Genomic DNA, 18,717 nt, shown 5'->3' on the forward strand with positions numbered 1-18,717 from the left:
AGCTGCATGTCCTGCCCTTCATCAATTGGCGGCTCCACCTCACACGTTGCTGCCAGGATTTGGAAAGATGTGGTCTATTTTTTAGGTCCTCCTTGCGCCGCATGATCACACGTCCAGACTTGGAAAGAATTTGGTGCTGCCAGCTGCTCCTTCTTTGTAAAGAATCGGGCGTGTTTCAGGTATGGAAAGGAGTCAGGCGTGATTCTCTGCTATGATCCTGGAAGAAAAATCGTGCCTCTTCTTCGGTGCTGTCTCTTTTTGCTGCCAGCTCAAAGGTCCAACGTGTGTCTCCTTCCTTTTGTCTTTCCCATATATATATATATATATATATATATATATATATATATTCCACATTTGAGAGTAAGAGTTTCTGAGAGAAGATCAAACTCTTGAGGTACATTTATGTGACCGGTTTTCCACTTCTTTGCAATTTCACATAAATATCGTTATTTTCTCTCATTGACCTACAAAACACTAAAACTATTCAAAAATGTCAAAAAATAACATAATTAAAGGTTTAATAAATGCAAATTAAGGTATCCAAATATACAATATTTGGCGTTCATCAATTACCAAAGAAAAACATAACCTCCTCTCCTTCTCTCTCGGTCAGCCCACCTGCTTTTAAAGAAAAATGGAAGACTCTCTCTCAAAGCTCTCTCTCTCTCTCTCTTTCACTCGCTATCTCTCTCGGCCAGAAGGATATTTTTAAGCTTGGATCTTTTCAAAAATATCCCAATAACATTTTGAAGATATTTTGGGTAAGTCCCTGAAGCTTTGATTTTAGTTTAAAGATTAATTTTATGTTTAAAGGGTATTTTAAAAATCTATGTTCAAAAAGTGTTATATTTATAATGCCCAAATTATTTTAATATTCTGTAAATGCGTTGTTACGCTGCTCAAATTTTTTAAAATGTTTTTAAGCATTAGTTACACTAATGTTGTTATTCTGCCCAAATTTCACAAAATGATAAAAATAATTATTTATATTTATGTCATTATATCGTCCATATATTTTTAAAATATAATACCCATTATTTATATTAATGGGTTATTATGTCCCTTTTTTATACAGAAAGTATTACACTTTTAGCATAATAATGCTCTTATAATGTCTGTATTACTTTATAAGTATTTTGGGCATTAGCTAGACAAATGCCGTGGTAATGACCATATGAAAATATGTGGTCATGTAACTTATCTATTTTTATATCCTGTCATAATATCAAGCGACATTAGGAACCTATATTAAGTTCTTTAGAAGTCAGAAGTGACGAAAGTGTTAAAATAGGTTTTTAGCGATTTGTACTAATTCACTATCACATGTACAAAACTGTATTGCAGTGATCACTTGTGTGGATATTCTCTGAAAGTGGAAAATGGAGTAAGTATAAATTACTTACTGAGCATGATATTGAATTCCATAATATAATGATTGTAGATTTGTTTAAATTGTATGTGTGTGAATGGAGCATTGCATATTATACTGTTGTGACTAATGAATTTGTTAATAACAAAGCTGGTAAGTAGCAAGAGGCAACAGCTACCAACGGAACCTTAGGCTCCCGTGAAAGATTTAATAATAATAAGACTGAGACCGTAGGTTTCTAGCAGCAAACAAATAAACTTTGTGTGGAAGGAGTAATAGCTCTAAGGATAACCGTTAACTGAGTAATGGCTCTAAACAAGTAGAGTGAAAGAAAGAAAATAAATAAGACTTTGCATAAAACTATCATTATATCATTGCTTTATATATATGTGTGTGTGTGTGTGTGTGTGAGACATAATGTTACATCATTGTATTATGTGCTTCTAAATAAATAAATAATTATTATCTTATTAAAATAGTTGACTCACTTAATTACAGTATAGGATTGATGAACATGCAGGTCTAAAGGAAGGAGATCAGGTTGGCTAGGACTCATATGTTGATCCTGATATCTATAGATTACTTTTGATGACTTTAATATTTTAAGCTAACATTTGTATAGCCAATTATATTTATTTGTAATTAATTGTGTTACAACCATTGTTGTATATAACATGTTTAGAAAGACGTTTGTATTTCGGTAAGTTTTTATGTATGTGTATGTGCCGTTTGTGGCACTTGTTTTGATGTACTTAGAGTACTTAATACGTGTAAGAGAAAACTACGTGTCTAATTAATATATTGAGGTAATTTAGTCAGTTCTTATGTGTTGTGTTATCAATTCTTAAATCTTTAGAGAAAAAAAATATATTCCGCTGCGATAATTCATTTATAATGTAGTAGTAATGTCATGTGGAAACCAAAGGTTTCTGCTTACAAATTTGCTGGTTCAAATTTGGAGCGTTGCAGTTGCAGAGTTCGGTAATGAATATCTAGGGTTAGGGTTTGGAATAGGGAAAACCAAGAGAATCGAAAAGGGTATTGTATCTCAAATCTATCGTTGTTTACTGATAATTTCGTTGTGTGAGAAGATGATGGAAATAGAGATCATCACCCGCGCTCAAATCTAAACCAAACATTATATTTTTAGCTTTTATTTTTAAATTTTATTTTTTAAATTTTAATTTTGAATAAAAAAATATTATTTTAATTTGATTTGCCAAGTGACACTAATAGTCTACAATAAACTTGGACATCAAACACAGAGAGATCTATTGCGAATAATTGAAAACTCATGCATTTAATTTCCAAAATTAAAAAGCGAAGGAGTTAATTCAAATCGCGCATTTATTTAGGAATTTATAATGCACTTACTCTTTTATTAATTGGGCCTTGGAGATAATGAGATGTTTGCTGCAACTTTAATAATGCTCCAAAGTACAAGATTGTCGCAAAGTAATACCTCAATCAATTCGAGATCGAATCCAGGAATCTAGAACACATAATTAAATTAAAACAATAAAATTGAATTAAAGATAAATTGCAACAATTAATTATTTGGTTGGCAAAATATAGCTTAAATTAAGGAAAAACAAGATATTAAAACACTAAGGCTTAAGGATCTACAAACAACACAATTATTGGTTGTTTTAATGATCATATTTTATAAAGGCTAGTATAGAACAAACTAGGGTTGAAAATGCTGATGTAGATGTGGTTATTAGTAATGTCTGTATCTGCATAATGCGGTTATCACTTTTACATATCCGAATCTGCATCCATATCATGTGAATATTATCCGCATCTGTACAGTTATTATCCGCTATCTGCATATGAGGTAATGAGCGTTTTAGGCATTGAAATTGCAATTCCCGCTTCTAGTAAATACAAAAAGACATTATCTATAGTTGGACATTATTATTCAAATCACACTTGCTAATCATTTTGCTATAAAATTTTAACTTCATAGATTATTCAGCTTCCTGCATAATCTATTTATAGTTGGTAATGATAAAAAAAATTGGAAAACCGCTATTCGAATATGAGATAATACCTAAACGACTTTGTTTAATTAATTTAATATATTATTAAGGGTATGCATATGCGGTTAATAATGATATTTGCATATCTTAAAACTGCTATCCGCATATGCGGATAGTGTTTTTTGCTAACCACATCCGAATAGCGGACAGCTAGTGGTTATTATCCGCCTGCATTTTCACCCTTAGAACAAACCACAAAATACAAGACTAGAGTCAATTATTCTTATCTCAAAGAAGAAACTTTAGACAATTTTTGGTTTCCAAGCCAAGCAAGCTCTTTATCTTTCTCTATCTACTTCTCTCTCTCTCTCTCTCACTCTAGGGTTGATGGGTGGCTAGCTGGGAGGTTTTGCTAGGGTTTCCTAGCCCTTAAATAGAGTGTTCCCACATTTCTAAGCTTTTTGATGTATTATTATTGCATGCAACACTATGACCATTCGAACAGCTATCTCAAACCGTTCAGACGATGTTCCTAAAATTTTGTTACCTCCTTCGTGGCATCGTCCGAACGTTCTTTAGTGTTGATGTTGCATCGTTCAAATAGTTCACAGATAGTCCAAACTTTTTCCTGATTCCCAAATTCTATGTACTCTCTAAGGCCAAGCATTTATAATTTTGGGTGTTCTTTTGCATTTCAACCATCTATTTTGGGTGATTTAGAAAATCAACAATATTAATCTATCTCAGTTTTATTGCTTTGTTTATTAACAAATTATTTCCATAGACGATTTTTGCCACATGTTTTGGCTGGGCATTACAGCCACACTTCCAATTTTCTCCTTATGGTGTTAGGAGGGATTGGGGATACGACGGAAAATATATTCAATTTATCACCAAATCCCAAGCTAAATTTTGACCCAATTTTATAATTCTTTCTTAATGGTCTAAAAATATCATACTACAGATTAGTTAGATTAGTTTTAATCTGTTACGAATTAGTTCAATTTGTTATCTTAGTTAAACATGTGTAATTATGTTATTGGTTTCTAGCTTGTATAAATACAGATTCAACTCTAATAATTCATTCTTAACTCTAATGAGATAAGGTTTCACTCTCTGGATTCTCTCTCTCTCAAAGTTCATCTTATTTTCTCTCTTCATCTGTTGAATTTCTACATAATCAAAATCTGATATGGTATCAGAGCATTCATCCATGAATGATTCTTCCGCTCCACCTCCTCCATTCTCAAATGAGAATTTCTCAAGTCTGTCTTTTCTCCACCATGGCGACAGTCTCGGAGTAGTGCTCATTTCTCATATGCTGAATGGAGATAATTTTAGCACATGGCCTCGTACCAAGGAAATGGCCTTGATTGCCAAGAATAAGGTAGGTTTCATCGATGGCACTATTCCTAAACCATCTCCTACTAATTCTTCTTTTCACGCTTGGATGCGTTGTAACACGAAGGTTTTATCGTGGATTCTCAATTCGGTTTCCACTGAGATAGCAAGCGCGTGATTTTCATTGATTCTGCTACTGCTATGTGGTCCGGCTTGCAAGAACGCTTTTCACAAAGCAATAGCCCTAGAATTTTCCAGTTACAGAAGAAGATTTATGTTCTTGCACAAGGAAACAATTTTGTTAGTGTGTATTATACTCAATTGAAGGGCCTTTGGGATGAATTGCTGAACTTTCGTCCAGTTTCAAAATGCACTTTTGGAGGATCAAAGGTTCTCGTTGATCATCATCACCAAGAGTATGTGTTTCACTTTCTTATGGGCTTAAATGAATTTTTTGTTAATGTTAGAGGGCAGATTCTTCTGGTAGATCCTTACCACCTATAAATAAGGTGTTTTCCCTGGTAATCCAAGAAGAGAGGCAACGTGAGCTATGTGCCTATTCTTCCTTTGTTCACGATACAGCAGCTCTACTATCCAAGACTGATTCGTCTTCTTCAACTTCATATCCCAAACAGCCACATTTCCGCAAGCAACGTCCCACCTGCACTCATTGTGGTCTTCTTGGCCACAATATTGACAAGTGTTACAAATTACACGGCTTTCCTCCAGGTTATAAACCTAAGCCGCGACCTGCTTCTGCTCATCAGGTTTAGAATGCGGCTCAATCATCCGATTCTGTTCAACTTTCTGTGACTCAAGAGCAGTGTCAACAATTGCTTGCTCTGCTCAAGCCTCATGAAGTCCCTGTTGTAACACTTCGCTTTTACAAAAAGCGTAAGTGAAATTTTTTCGATTTCCACGTGACATTACTAACTCATCAGAGTTGTAAATATTGGCAGCGGAATATATTTTTCTTTCTTTATAATGACACATTAGAGCTGATTGAATAACCTTAATATAAAAATAATAACCTTTTGTTTTGATATAATAATTACATCCAAAATAATAACATATGTGCCTCATGCGGCACTTAATAAATACATAATTACTGCTTTCTCCAAATAATGATTATATGCTAAAAGCCTCCTCCTTAACCTGCTTCCTTTATACCTGCAAAACTCGCATGTGATTGTGGTTAACACCACAATCTCATGCTGTGGTCGAGTGAGTCAACAGTCCTCAACCACAGTGATACACTAATTTATTTAACCATATGCAATGCAATCAAATGATGACAGTTATATTCACATACATTTAATCACATTTATTTATCTGCTTTAATTCTTTATTTACTTAAGTTATATACTTGCTTATTGGTTCTTAGGGCCTTGTGTCTCGACTGTGAGCCTCATGCCCGCCAGTCTACTACGGAGCCTTGAGCTCCCACTGTGAGCCTTGTGCCCACCAGCTTATTATCTTCATTCCTTCAACCTTTGGTTTATCCGTCGGTCTTATCAGTGAATTGATGCCTTGGTACCTAAACTTCGATTTACCCGTTGGTCTAGTCAATTGCTTGACGCCTTGGTTTGTAAACCTCAGTTCATCCGTTGGTCTCCTCAATCACTGACGCCTTGGTACCTAAACCTCCGGTCTTTTTATTAACCTATTCATAACTCATAACTTTACCACAATATAATCATGTAAACCACATCATATGCATAATTCCAACAAAACATGATAACCATATCAAATGCCAGACCATATGCATACAATTAAATAAAAACAGCAATCACTAGTCATTAAAGACTAAACCACACGTATCATCCTCAGTAAGTAAGAAATACTCACAATAATTCTTCTGGTTTCAGGAAAAGCGTTTACAAATAAATATTTTCTGCAATATAATTTAATACAAACAATAATAGATTAATATAATTCACTAAAAATACCTTTAACTCTATTCTCATTTCTAACCTTTAAACCTTACCATAATTTCCTATTTTCGCTTGAGCATAACCCCGACATATAAAATTGGTCCAATTACATTTTATTTCTAATATTTTATGCGGGATTTATTACGGCATTTATTAAGATCCTTAAGCATAATATTCTTGCCTCTGTTTTTTATCTTTAATAAATATAATGTCATTTGGACATTATAACGGCATATAAAATTGATTAATTATAATGCCACATATTTCATGCGGGCATTATAATAGCATTTATAAATAATAACCAAAATACCCATTTTAGTTAAAATAGCATTATAAAAGCTTTAACATTAAAAATCATATATATTTATTTTTATATCAAATAAACGTAACAACTTACCAAATATAAATAATGAGCTTTATGTTTCAGAATAATAACCTTATTTTATTCCTATAAAATCTGGGCAGCATAACGGCATTAGTGTTAATAACGCTTAAAATACTTTAAAAGTATTTGGGCAGCATAACGACGCTTTTGTAAAATATTATATTTTCACTCGGGCATCATAACGGCGTATTTTTATATTTCAATACTCCGCTTGAAATACCCTGTTTAAAACACATCTTAAAAACATTAGGTACTTAAAATAATAAAAACTATAAAATCACCAAAATATTAAAATAACACTTTATTTAAAGGGGTAATTACCTTTTTTCCCCCATCAGTTACCAGCCATTGTCAATATGCCCCCATGAACTGACACATCGACCAAAAGAGAGCATCCAACTACCAACTTTACACACTTTGCCCCCTTCCGTCAGTTTAATTCGTAAAAAGACATAAATGCCCTCAACTTTTTTAAACATATTAATTTTAATATTTTTTTTATTAATTACTGTTGGAGGGCATTTTGGTCTTTAAACCAAAATTAACGCCCAAAAATGGAATATTCCGTCCAAGTTAACGGAATTCCTTGACGGAAGGGGGCAAAGTGTGTAAAGTTGGTAGTTGGATACTCTCTTTTGGTCGAGGTGTCAGTTCATGGGGGCATGTTGACAATGACTGGTAGTTAATGGGGGGAAAAGGTAATTACCCCTTATTTAAAACTAAATATCATTTTCCTTCTTTTATTCTTTTTCTTTTTCTTTTCTTTCTTTTTGTTTCTTCTTCTTCTTCACTGCAAGTAACCGAGAGAGGGAGAGAAAGAGAGAAAGAGAACTAGAGAGATTACCCACGAGAAAGAGATCTTCCTTGCTGCTTCTTCTAATCTTCTTCTACCTTTCTTGTGCTGGACAGACTGAGAGAGAGAACTAAAACAAGCACCAAGGGCATGGTTTTCAAGACTTAGTGCTTGGCTTACAGAACTCAACTTCAAGGGCTCCAAGGCTGATTCATCACTCTTCATCTACAAGGCTAATGGCATTCAAATTTTTGTGTTAATCTACGTTGATGATATCATCATCACTAGTTCGCATCGAGGAGCTATATCTAAACTTAGACAAGATTTACACTCCTCTTTTGCTCTAAAAGATCTGGGTCCTTTAAACTTCTTTTTAGGTGTTGAAGCTTCTTGGAAATCGGATGGACTTCACCTATCTCAGCAAAGGTATATTCTGGGTATCCTCAAAAAGACTAATATGGAGCTTGTTAAGCCTGTCTCTACTCCAATGTCCTCATCTACTAAACTTAGCAAGTTTGAAGGATCAACCATTACAGACCCTACACTCTATCGCAGCACGGTTGGGTCTCTTCAATACCTATCTCTCACACGTCCAGATATAGCGTTTGCTGTCAACAAGGTCTCTCAGTTTATGCAAGATCCCCAAGAACCTCACTGGACTGCTATTAAATGCATCTTGCGTTACTTGAAGGCCACAATTGAGTACACTTTTTGCATCCACAAGCTCTCATCTCATCAACTAATAGCCTTCTCGAATTCAGATTGGGCTGGCTGCCTGGATGACCGCAAATCTACATCTGGGTATTGCGTCTTCTTGGGTAAAAATTTGATATCTTGGAGTTCCAAAAAGCAGCCCACTGTGTCACGTTCTAGTACATAATCGGAGTATAAGGTCCTTGCAAATGCTTCTGCAGAACTGGTTTGGATTCAAACTCTACTAAATGAACTTCGGATCTCACCTCCATGTGCACCAACTTTATTTTGTGATAATATAGGTGCCACCTATCTCACTTCCAATCCTATCTATTATGCGCGTACAAAGCACATAGAGATAGACTATCATTTTGTTCGTGACCAAGTTACAGATAAGTTATTAAATGTTTGGTTCATCTCTGGAAAAGATCAGATTGTTGATGTCCTCGCAAAGCCTCTACCTGCCAGCCGGTTTCTTCTCCTTGCTTCCAACCTCAACGTTAGGCCACCTACGTCGAGTTTGAGGGGGTGTATTAGACTAGATAAATCTTTATCAGCTGATAAAGATTAATCTATCTAGATTTGAATATGAGTTCTAGTTTATCTAAACTATCTTGATATTCGTTGTATAGGTTTCTACCTCTAGTCTTACTAAGCTTCCATCTTGTAAAGTCCTATTAAAGGACAAACTCTTATTTGCTATATATGAAGATCACTGAACTACGGTTAAGGAAGGCAGAAACATCAAACAATCATAAACTTTATAGACTTTCCAATAGTAGACCCAAGCTAAACTAAAACAGCGTTGAAATAATTACAAATGATAGAAAATTTGCTAATGTCGACTCTTTCTTTAAGGCATGCACCCGCACTTTTGCAACAACATCGTACATGAAAATGCATGCTAGCTAATCCTAGCATGGAGGATAATATGATGTTAATTGTAAAACTTTATAATAAAACATGCTAAAAACTAGAATATAACAATTCAATAAGAATACATGTTTTTGAAGCTAGTTCATTGTTTTCAAGCTGTGTCTCAATACTCATCTCTCATTACACTTCCGTATCATTGGGTAGAAGTGACAGTTTTCATCAACCGTCTTTATTAAAAATGGAAAAAATTAAAGAGCTGATAGGCAGTGCCACATCAATCTAATGATATGAAGGTGAGGCGAGAAATGGGTATATAGAATTGCTGTATTCTATAATCCACAATGTATAGTTTAAACAGATTTGCTAGGCAATGCAACATGATTGCGATATTCTGCAAGTGCCCACAACGGGAAGGTACTCCTGAAAAGCGCGTAGTGCAACATGTCATTCTTCATAAAAGCTCCAATAAGCTCCTGCAATAAAAATATATATGCAGTAAATGGTTATATGACAAAATCATTTTCTAATATAAATAAAAGCTACTTTTGGTGTAATTTTTAATTAAGACAAGGAGTGGTACCTGTTGGGGGAAATCACCATTCTCCATTTGAGAATTGATCAATAGCTTTGCTGCACGATGAAGAGGACTAGGGTCTCTCTCTGCCTATTATTATATATATGACATAAAATTTTATACTTCAAATCTTTTGAAAAAAGTATATGGAAAATTAAAATAATTTATGAATGAGTTAACTACAGAGTGCTTAAATCATGAAGTCACATGCTGAGCATGAATTAGGCCCATCAAAGCCATTGCAGTCTGCACCAAATTTGATCGATTTCCCTCAAGAGGCGTATATTCCTGTAAACCATGGACAAAAAATATTTTTCTATTTTTGTTTTTGGAGATAGTCAGCAACTAATCAAGATCAACTCTTTGTTACTGCACTAACTAACTAAATTTAGGCATCAATGAGGGCATAAGAAAGATTATTTGAAGGAAAGAAATTACCTTGTTTGTGCATGAAAGATAGCTCTCTCCCCAACCCCCATCATCGTTTTGTGTTTTGAGTAAAAATTCCACACCTTTTCGCATTGCTAGACAATTCTGATAAGTCTTGCCAGCAGCTTCTAACCCTACAAGTGCAAACCAGGTTGCATATATGAAGCAAATTCCCCAAATTCCGTACCTGCATGTTAGAATATAAATTAAATGATTAAAATTTTCAGTTTTTATCAGCTTAAGCTTTTAGAATAAAGGATGATTTAACTTGGTATCAAAGCAAAGGTCATGAGTTCGAACTTTGACGATTCAAACGAATCTAATTAACTCAAGAAACATACCATGAACCATTAGGCTCTTGTGTGTCTTCAAGGTACCCTGCAGCTTTTGTGATGAAAATTTCGATCTCTTTCTTCCTGTGCCCTGGATATAATTTCTTGAACAAAACCAATGCCTGTATTGTTGATGAAGTGCACTCAACATACCTGAATTACCTGCTTTTTAGTCCTTAAGTAATTTACAACATAAACAATTGTTAGAAAGAAAAGGTGCCAAGTCTTACTCATGCTCAACCATAGTGTCCTCAAGAAATTCTACAGGATTAACCAGCTGAAGAACAACACAGAAAAAGAATACCTTTGGTCAATTATTGCTAAGGCTTCCACTGGTTCAAACAATAAGTTAATTCAAAATGTTGAAGCATTTACCTCCAACCATGACGAGCCGGCTGCTGGCTCCCAGCCTGGTAGACCACCATTTTTACTCTGCAATAGTACTCATAAGATGGAGCTTCTTATTACAGTAATATGTTGGAGAGACAAAAGGAAACACAAGTTTATCTACTTTGTGCAAACATAAAGTAGTTGGAATACACAATTCCAGTACAGTCTAATTCTCACCTGCAGAGAAATTATGAAATTGACTGCATCATATAACCTTTCAGGTTCCATTTTCTCACCGACAATTTCTGGTGGCAACATAGAGAGCAACAGTATACACTGGCATATAAGATAGCTCAATGATCATTAACCCCTTTAAATGTGGATGAGGTGAGGTTCAAGTCTCAAATTAATTGTAGTTGAACATAATGAGTTACCTTTAAAGCTTCTGCAGTGCAATCAGAAACAGTCCATCCATGATCTTGGTCAGAGAAGGGCCATCCCCCTTTAGTAATGTGACGAAACATCCTTCTAAAGTCGCCAAGAGGATTATCCTTGACCTTCCCAAGTTTACGTTAGTTGACAAAGCAAGGCAAAATGTTAATGAAAAGGATATAAACCCATGTGTATAAACTGCCTGAAGAGACATACGTTTATTAATACATATGAAAAATGCTTGAGGTACTATATAACTTTTACTACAAAATAATTTATAAATTGCTAGCTTTGACACTCCGTAATTGGAGAATGTAAATGAGAAAAACCTGGGATTTCTTTAGAAAGTCGTGTCCTTTCATAAGGGTAGGTCCAATTTCATCATTGAGATTAGTAGCGAGCAAAGCTTGGATGGCAAAGCTAGCATCCCAAACCTGGCTACCATAAGTCTGCATATATATGAACAGGAAGTATGAAAATTGGGTAGACGTACGTACAACTAGTAATTTCAAAACAAAAATTATTACTTAAAGAGAAGGCCTGGCTGAATATAGAATGAAAAGTATAACTTGGGAAGCATTTCCAATGTGATTGAAAATTAAGTAAATTTTTTTTTTTTATTTATTTTCAATTTGAGAAACAAGAATAAATAAAAGCTGTAAACTCTCAAGATTCTATATATGATAGTTGTGACTAATATATATGTCTACTAACCTGCAACTTCATTCCATCTTCTCCAACCCATAAGATATCATGTATCCTATGAAGATGCTTCTTAAAGTAAACCCCATGTGGATCTTCGATCCAAGTAGCTAGCGTAAAAAATGGCTGTCCAATTGAAGGGGCATAAGAGTCTCTCAAGTTGAGGAGTAGGCATATATAACTTGATCATATATATATATATATGAGGAGTGTATGCGTGCGGTGTATATGTATATATATATATCCTTGATCGATCTCTATGTATTCCTTGTATATAAAAATGAATAGTGTATTTATTTATTTATTTATTACCTTGTCCACCCCTCCAATGACAATGTAGCGACTACTCTCATCTTCATAATGAATGTGTTTCATCACTAGTTGAAGAGCCTTATTTCTTAGCTTGTTAAAAGGCCAACGAGTTAGAAGAGGCTCCGTGAGCATGTAAACACCATCCCAAACCAAATCTTGTATCCAATGATGAGGACAATACATATCCTCCTACGTACGTACAACAATTAATTAATTAATTAATTTTACAAAAATCATTTCATTTTCTTCTATATATATGTATAATCAAATTAATTAATAAATATTGTTGTAAAAATTAAATGGTATATATATGCAAAAATCGATCATCACCTTCGCACATAAGTGGCGTGCTGTCCTCCAATTAATAGTATGGTAAGGTTCAACATACAGCTCTTCTCTCAACTCTAAAATGAGAGGTGTTATCGGCCCAACAAACCTCTTCCCGTACAAATATGAAATTGAAAAATAAGTTACTCGAAGATAGCACCAAAGTGTTGCTGCATGTATACATGGGATAAATGTATAATTATCAATGGAAACTTCACTTGCCTCTTTTATGTTTCGACACTTTTGCAATCATATTCTTAAGTTTAAAAAGTTACAACGTCAAATTTAATTTCCAAAAAAATTTACAATGTCTTCTTTCCCTCCGAATTTTCTGTTAAGAATCCGTTTGAGTTTGCGATTTCAAAACTTATAATCTAAAAATAGCGATTTAAAAATCATATTTTTACTATCTTTTTATTTTCATAAAGTTGATGTGGCTTTTAAAATTATATATGATTGAATCAAAATTCAATAATAACCCATATATCTCAAACCGAATAATAATTTTAAAAGCCAGATGAACTTTAAGAAGATAAAAGGAGAAAAAAAAAATGGTTCCACAATATATATATATAAAAGGATCAAGATGGGGTGCAAATTAACCAGGATTAATCGGAGGGAACAGCCAAAACTCTGGGGGCATCGGCTTGCATCCAGACCATTCATAGACACCAAGCAACTAGAAGAAAATGGTAATTAATTAGAATTAATTGGTAATTATTAATGAGTAAGAAATAATTAAACACAAAATATATATATGTACCGAAAGCCAAATCTTTCCCCAAGAGAGTATATGAGTTGCACCACCGTGGTCTCTAATCCAGTTTCGGGACCTGGCACAAGCATTGTCTTGACCGCCGTCCGCTCCTTCTCCAAGTATGCGCATAGCAACGTAGCACATAACTGTGCTAAACATGCTGCTCTCACCCTCTAAATGCAGCCCCCACCCACCGTCTTCGTGCTGTACGTACGGACGTTATTAACTTTAAATTAATTAAGCAACTCCAAATCAATCGTATAATTAATGTACCTGTTGATTGTATATATATCGAAGGATTTCTTTACGATGTTCTGCAGAGAACACAGCATCAAGATGCCCTGTAAGGTATAGACACATGATCTGCATTTTTTGTTTTTTTATTAATTAATACTAGTTACAATTAATTAAATTATTGCAATATCAACTGGATAAAATTAAAAGTTATGCCGATTTAACCCAGAACAAAATATTTGAGCAAACATGAACATTGAGCAATGATTACTAAGGTCTTTAAAGGGTAACTCAATCGTCTGGGTATCACGCCTCATGAAGTGGAGGTCACTAGTTTGAATTCTCATTCTCTCTCTTGTGTGGACACGTAAAAAAAAAAAAAAAAAATCACTAAGCCTATTAATTATATATGCTAGAGCTAAAAGGAAAATATTAATTATGTTATCATATATACTAGTTACTTAAATATTGTCTTTTATTTACTTAAATATACACCCACAAAATTCTAACTTAATTTGACTGATCATTTTTGGCTATATAAGTCAACTATTGGAATTACAAAATAACATTTATATTTTAAATAATAATAAAATTAAATACTACTAATAACTAGAGGTCTGTATAATGTACATGCGGATGCAGATATTTGCAATATTTGTAGCCACATCCGCAAAATGTGGATACCAATTTTAGATATCCGCATCCGCATTATGGGCTTACTAACCGCATCCGTGCAGTTGTTATCCGGTATCCGCATATTGAGTAAGTGACCTATTTTAGTCTTTTGAGCCTTCTTTAGATCTCTATTATAGCATATTTTAAACGATTTTAAAAATAATTTAGGTTAATTTTTAGTATTTTTTGGGATTGTTTTAATTATTTTTTAAAAGCCCTAATCTTTTGAAAATATATTGATTTCACATTACTTTTACCTTTTTGCCCAAGTATTACATGAGCTAGAAAGCAACACAACCAACCAATTAAATCAATGTAAGGCTATTCCAAAACAACATTATTTTAGTGAATTTATTAAATATAATAAGTACGAGGATGCACGCAGTTTCTAAAACTGTCATCCGCATTTCGCATATGCGGATAATAATTTTTACTAACCGTATCCGCATTTGTGGGTTAATATCGATCGGTCCACATGTACACGTACCCCTACTAATAACCTAATTAATTAATAAAACTTAAAAACGACGTACTCCATTATTTATTTCTGATAATGGAGATGAAAAGAAGATACCATGCAAGGAAGGGAATAGATTCCACAAGTATTTTCAGCAGGCCAATGGCCGTCGCTGGCCTGCAAGGCTGTAAAGATGTTGACGGCCCTCCTCATCGCGATTGTGGCGGTTTCATTTGAAATTTGCTCACCATCCTTGACCTTCACTTGGGGAATCGTTTGTTTGAAATTTTTCTCTCTTAAAAACTGCATTATAAATCATAGAATATTTAATCGTAACAAAAAGGACATCCTTAATTAATTGACGAACAAATTTGGAAGATTGTGGTGATATAGTATAAATCTTAACCGTAATTAAAAAACATTAAACAATCACGACATATTATATATGGAATGACTAAACTAATTAAGAAGCTCGTTCGAAAAATAAATGAACAGAGTTTGAACAGATTATCTAGTTCGGTGATAAGATCGAGTTCGACTCGTGTTAAAAAAATAAATTAATCGAATTAAACTTGAACATTCGATACTTAACTGGGTTCAACTAGATTACAACCCTAGTCATTGTCATCAATGTCGTATCCCATACAGTTTTTAGTAACGACACAGTCGTTAGCCCTAGTGTTTGGATTGTTTCTCTGAAACCCTAGAATTAAGGAAAGGAAATTTGGATCATGGATGTGCTTGTCCGGCTATCTGACCACATTGTGTCTATATGTTTCTCTGAATCTTATGTCTGATGCAAATGTCTTGACTCTTGATGCACACACACACACAGAGAGAGAGAGAGAGAGAGAGAGAGAGAGAGAGAGAGATGTAAATTTGCTATAGAATAAAGAGAATTTATCCTCTGGGTTTGGAGCTGGTGGGCTAATAAACTCTTGGGGTCCAGTTTTGGAACCACACTCTTTTGGACTTCATGTCGTATGGAGCTCAAGGGTATTATAAGTGAAACACTGAAGCCCAATTAAATGCTAATGACAAAATTGACTTGATCATCGTACAGGAGATTGAAGGACTGTTTAGATTTGCAATTTTAAAAAGTACGATTTGAAAAAATAATTTATAAAAACGCTGTTAAGTGTTTTGGCATTTGAAATTGTAGTTTAGCCTTTAAAAATTACATGTTTTGAAAAAATTACCCAATTGTCTGTGATTTAAAAAAGTAAATTTTCTAAGTTTTCAAATCGTAATTTTTAAAAACACAATTCCAAACGATTCATTTTTTTTGTGATTTGATTTAAAATTGCATTTTTTTTCTTTTTGTTTACAAAATCATAATCTCAAACACACCTGAGAGAGAGAGAGAGAGGGATAAATATTGGGTGTGTATAGCAAACCATTCTATTTTTTTTTTTGTTTTTTTTTTTTAAAAAAATATTAATAAAAATTGATTGATATGATATAAATATGAAAAAAAAAAAAAAGTAAAGAAAGTTGTTTGTAAATGAGAAAAAAGAAATTTGACTTTCTTTTAAAAAATAGTAAGAATTGATTGATGTGATGTAAATGTGAAAAGAGCTATGAATTTTTTGTGAGAAAAAAGTGAAAAAAGTTATTTGGTAACGTGAAGAAATGAGTTTGACTTTTTAATGAAGGAAAAAAAAGTGGGTTGCCAAATGGACTCAGAGAAGTCCATTCTCTTCTTGGAGGTTCACATATCAATTTTTAACATTATACATAACAATTTTTATAGTTTTAATATATTTATAAATATTTTTTTGGAAAAATTACATTTTAACCCTCAAACTACCAACCGTTTTGGAAGTAGGCCCTCAAACTACCAACCCTTGGACTTTAGCCCCCCAAACTATCAAAAAGTTTTAAAAAAACCTATTTTGTCAAAATATGCTTATAATACCCCTGCCATGTGTCATTTTTCAATTAAAAAAAAAATTCAAAAAAAATATATATATATTAAAAGAAAAAAAAAAACTAAAAAAAAAAAAAAAACCAAAAATAAAAAATATGGGGGTGGCCGACCACTCCATTTTGGCCAAGGGGTGGCCCAAGGCCGGTTTGGGGGTGATCGAACTACCCCCATGGCCCTTGGGGGGTGGTTTGGCCACCCCCAAGGAGCAAAATGGGGGTGGCCGAAACCACCCCCAAGAGCCTTGGGGATGGCTCGGCCACCCCCGTTAGGCCTGGGGGTGGTTCGGCCAAACCCTAACATTTTTTGTTTTGTGTTTTTTTTTTTCCTTTTCTTTTCTTTATTTCTTTCTGGCCTTTGGGGGTGGCTGAATCACCCCCATGGCCCTTGGGGGTGGTTCGGTCACCCCCAAACCGGTCTTGGGGGTGGTTGAGGCCAAAATGGGGGTGGCCAGCCACCCCTAATTTTTTTATTTTTTATTTTTTAAAATTTAATTTTTATTATTTTTTTAATTGACAAATGACACGTGATAGGGGTATTATAGGAATATTTCGGTAAAAATGGGTACTTTTGAAACTTTTTTGTGGTTTGGGTTGCTAGAGTTCAAGAGTTGGTAGTTTGGAGGGCTACTTTTAAAAACGGTAGGTAGTTTGGGGGGCTTAAATGTAATTTTCACACACACACACACACATATATATATATTATGATGGGTGACATGTTTCATAATCTAAGTGGTTCTAATGTGACATTTAATACTTTCGGTTAAAAAAGTAAACAGAAGTTGGGTACATCTATTTGTTATTTTTGAATACCACATGAGACTCTCAATTAAAACATTTTTATACTTTGGTGTTAGATTGTTCAATCGGCCGGGCTTCATTTGTTTTAACTTTCAGCTTGAATTAATGAATTGAGATTTGAGGTGTCCAAGAATTTTGGCTTGAATTGTTTGCAATCTTACAAGAGATAGATTCCTCTAAAAAAAAAAAAAAACAAAAGACGGGAATGATTAGAATGGATCGTCCGTCCTACGATCATGTTAACATTGTTGGATTAAGTTACAGTATATAGCACTTATCATATAATTACATATATGCATTACATATACTTAATATTTCAAAATAAATTACATAATGTGTTTAAATCATTATTATTTATGATCTTTTAAATGATTCAATTCACAAATTAACAGAATTTTAGTTAATTTTAAAGCTAGCTAGCTCATGCATGCAATTTTTTTTTTTTTTTTTTCCATATAATTAACACCAACATTATAATTAATTAAGATTATAGGTTGGTTGGAAAACACAAATTATATAAAGAAGATGTAGAAGATCGATGAAGGTGAGAGACCTGCAATCGCCAGAGGAGGTCGCTGCTGTTCCTGTTGTTATGGCGGTTATCGGAAAAATGTCGACGAGCATCTTCAACCTCGGCTCGCTCCTCAGACGTACCGGCATTAGGGTCGAACTCCCATATTTGCCTCCCCACGAAGTTGTTTGTGCTAAAGAGGTAAGGGTTGTTCGCACCCTCCCCAATCTTCACCCTCCACATTCTTTAGCATGCACTACTCGATCTCCCCTCCTATCACTCACAAAATATTGCTCTTCTATTTATATACACTTCCTTCGATCTTAAAGTAAGTAAGTACACTATTAATCTTACCTACGTACGTAGCTAAGTTATATATATATATATATATATATATATATATATATATATATGTTGACTAATTAGTCATTAAATTAAAGTTCATTCACTTATGAGAGCCGCCAAGCACTACCTGAGAGTTGAGAGCCGCCTCTCCTAATGCTGATTATCTTGCTTGCTTTGGAGGGAAACTAGCTAGCTAGCCA

General features: G+C 34.1%; 1 protein-coding gene across 2 annotated transcripts; it reads right to left on the bottom strand.

The window, feature by feature from the left end:
• Window positions 1–9,434: 9,434 nt before the first annotated feature.
• On the bottom strand, window positions 9,435–18,505 carry LOC133862414 (beta-amyrin synthase-like). Of its 2 annotated transcripts, XM_062298218.1 has the most exons (18): window positions 18,215–18,504; window positions 15,052–15,237; window positions 13,842–13,931; window positions 13,575–13,772; window positions 13,415–13,490; window positions 12,815–12,981; window positions 12,485–12,673; window positions 12,185–12,298; window positions 11,800–11,919; window positions 11,473–11,595; window positions 11,276–11,374; window positions 11,084–11,140; window positions 10,939–10,985; window positions 10,718–10,861; window positions 10,386–10,563; window positions 10,155–10,235; window positions 9,954–10,037; window positions 9,435–9,846 (listed from the first exon to the last, which is right to left on the bottom strand). In XM_062298218.1, the coding sequence occupies exons 1-18, from the start codon at window positions 18,413–18,415 to the stop codon at window positions 9,724–9,726; spliced, it is 2,277 nt and encodes a 758-aa protein (XP_062154202.1). In that variant the 5' UTR covers window positions 18,416–18,504; the 3' UTR covers window positions 9,435–9,723. The 2 variants fall into 2 exon arrangements, with proteins under 2 accessions (XP_062154202.1, XP_062154203.1); XM_062298219.1 differs by lacking the exon at window positions 10,155–10,235 and having other exon boundaries at window positions 18,215–18,505.
• Window positions 18,506–18,717: the final 212 nt, after the last annotated feature.

The sequence above is a fragment of the Alnus glutinosa genome, chromosome 3 (genome assembly GCF_958979055.1).
Source record: "Alnus glutinosa chromosome 3, dhAlnGlut1.1, whole genome shotgun sequence".
NCBI lineage: Eukaryota > Viridiplantae > Streptophyta > Magnoliopsida > Fagales > Betulaceae > Alnus > Alnus glutinosa.